At 29.5% G+C, this 2,215-nt stretch overlaps 1 protein-coding gene across 1 annotated transcript in view; it reads right to left on the bottom strand.

Moving 5' to 3' along the window:
- Nucleotides 1–553, bottom strand: part of LOC107634730 (bidirectional sugar transporter N3-like) — a 2,404-nt gene extending 1,851 nt beyond the window's left edge. The window contains exons 1-2 of the mRNA XM_016338152.2: nt 306–553; nt 172–208 (exon numbers count right to left, since the gene is read on the bottom strand). Of these exons, the coding sequence (XP_016193638.1) occupies nt 172–208; nt 306–360 (92 nt within the window). The 5' untranslated portion in view covers nt 361–553. The remainder of the gene's footprint in view (nt 1–171; nt 209–305) is intronic.

Below are 2,215 nucleotides of genomic sequence, written 5' to 3'. Positions count from 1 at the left end.
TTAATGAAAAGTAAAATAACAAAAATAAAAAATAATTTAAAAATCACACAAAAAAAAAAATAAGTGTCATTAATTATGAGAGGCAAAATCATTATCGTTTGTATATATGTTTAAAAGAGATGTCGAATTTATTGATATGTAGAAGAAGATAATAGATAGGTATATACTTACAGGGGTGCCAAAAACACCATGAAGGAAATTACGTTACCTAGCATCATCAAAATAACAAAGGAGGAAATGTTAATTCCTTTAATTTGCTTAATTAGCTTTATTATAGCCAATAAAAAGGGGGTAAATATATTTACCTAGTATGCCAAAAATAAGAGCCAAATTATCGTGGGTGGACACAGAAGAAGCCATGCTCTTATCTCTCTCTTTGAGAAAATTTTATAAACAAGGTGAGGGGTTGCTACAATAATAATTGCTAATAAGAAAACTTGAACGAGTAGTTTGGTTAGTACTTAGTAGCTAACTTCAATTCCTACTACTCAACCCCTCAACTAATGTATGTAGCCACTACTAATTAAAGCTGGTGAGAATTATTGAGCAAACCATGCCCTATATATACCCAAAGAAAATAGAGAGAATAATAATAATAACACTAACAAAGAAGAAGGAGCGATAAAGTGTTTGTTATTATTAAAATATATATTATTAATGATTAATGATGTAAGATGAGGATTGCATATAATGTGTAATGAGAAGTCATACATGTTTCATGAGGGGGTTGATAGATATGATCCTTTTAGTAGGTGGCGTCGCAGAAAAAGAGAACCATTTAATTCGCATAATATTGCCACCTTAGGAAATGTCCACGTGTGCCGCCTTATAGTATATATTAAGCAATACGTAATGCATTTAATTAATTTGCTAATAACAAGGCAAGAAAGCACTCAAATTGGTGTGATGATTTTTGTTACAAGGAACCAGACACGCGGCTAGAGTGAAAAACGTGACACAAGTAGCAACAGTCACGATTTCAATCATAGATATTTATTTGGAGCTTTTTTTACGTTACTTAAACATAGGGAAGGTGTCGTCTATTGCTTATTAAAAGGTCTAATTAATCTATCTTTCGTTAATTAATACATAATTCACGTGACACTTATTAGCTTCCCCTGAATAATGCCCTCTAATGTTGCATATATACATATCTATCTCTCACGTTTTGCCTCGTCATCAAATCAAATCAACTAATCATTCTTATTCTTATTCTCAAAATTCTTGTTACTTGACCTGGCTATCTATCTAGGTAGCTCTTTTTGTGTGATCGATTAATTAAGGTTACGTTTTTCGTCTATATTCTTCTTTCAGTTAGTGTGTTATGCAAAAGGAATAATATATATAACAATAATGCTAGGAACCAAGATGGTTCAGCCAAATATTTTTAGATGAATCTAAAATTTTTACATGGATGGTGTTTATACTAGACATTAGGATGTTTCTTTTCTTTGTAAATTGAATGGTTCTGAATTTATTTTTTTATTTATAATGTTTTAGGCATTTAGAGAGATAAAGAGGGTGAAGAGACAGAAACTAATTGAATCAGTTTCCGTAATTCACGTTGTAATGATACATTCCTCCTAATTTAAATGTTGTGAAACATTTAATAACCAATATTTTAAATTATAAATAAATAAAATTAATTACTATATTTATAATTAATTAAGTTGTTCCATTTTTGGCTGATTTAGAATTGGTTCCTATACTTTTCCTATATATAACAACCCCCATCAACTACTTTAATAATATTGTTTACTTTTTGCAATTTTGTTGCTTTTAGTTTGTGGTAATTACTTAGTTTCTTCCATCCTGAACGGTATCAGTGAACACAAGATGAAAATGATTCTTGATGTGTGAGTCTTTGAGCAGAGAAACTGAAAATGAATTGTATTGAGTTATGAAAATATTGTGTTACATCACACTCTTATATATAGGCACTACATTTATACACTGCTATAAGAAAGCAGTTATAATATATATATATATATATATTCTCATCATTTTTAGATATATTAGTTATTTTTGTATCTAAATAGTAAATGAATTAATTAAGAATAACTAAAAAATAACAATGACAACAAAAAAATAAAAGAAAAGGAAAGAGTAACATACATATAGCATTTGACTATCATTGTACATGTTTATAGCTTGGGTATGTAGTGTCCTCATATATTTCGTGCTGTTCAGCATGGTGCATTCACCTAGACTTGCG

This window comes from Arachis ipaensis, chromosome B03 (assembly GCF_000816755.2).
Source record: "Arachis ipaensis cultivar K30076 chromosome B03, Araip1.1, whole genome shotgun sequence".
In the NCBI taxonomy this organism is placed as follows: Eukaryota; Viridiplantae; Streptophyta; class Magnoliopsida; order Fabales; family Fabaceae; genus Arachis; species Arachis ipaensis.
Note: the sequence above shows the minus strand (reverse complement) of the source record. Positions and strands in the feature narration are given on the sequence as shown.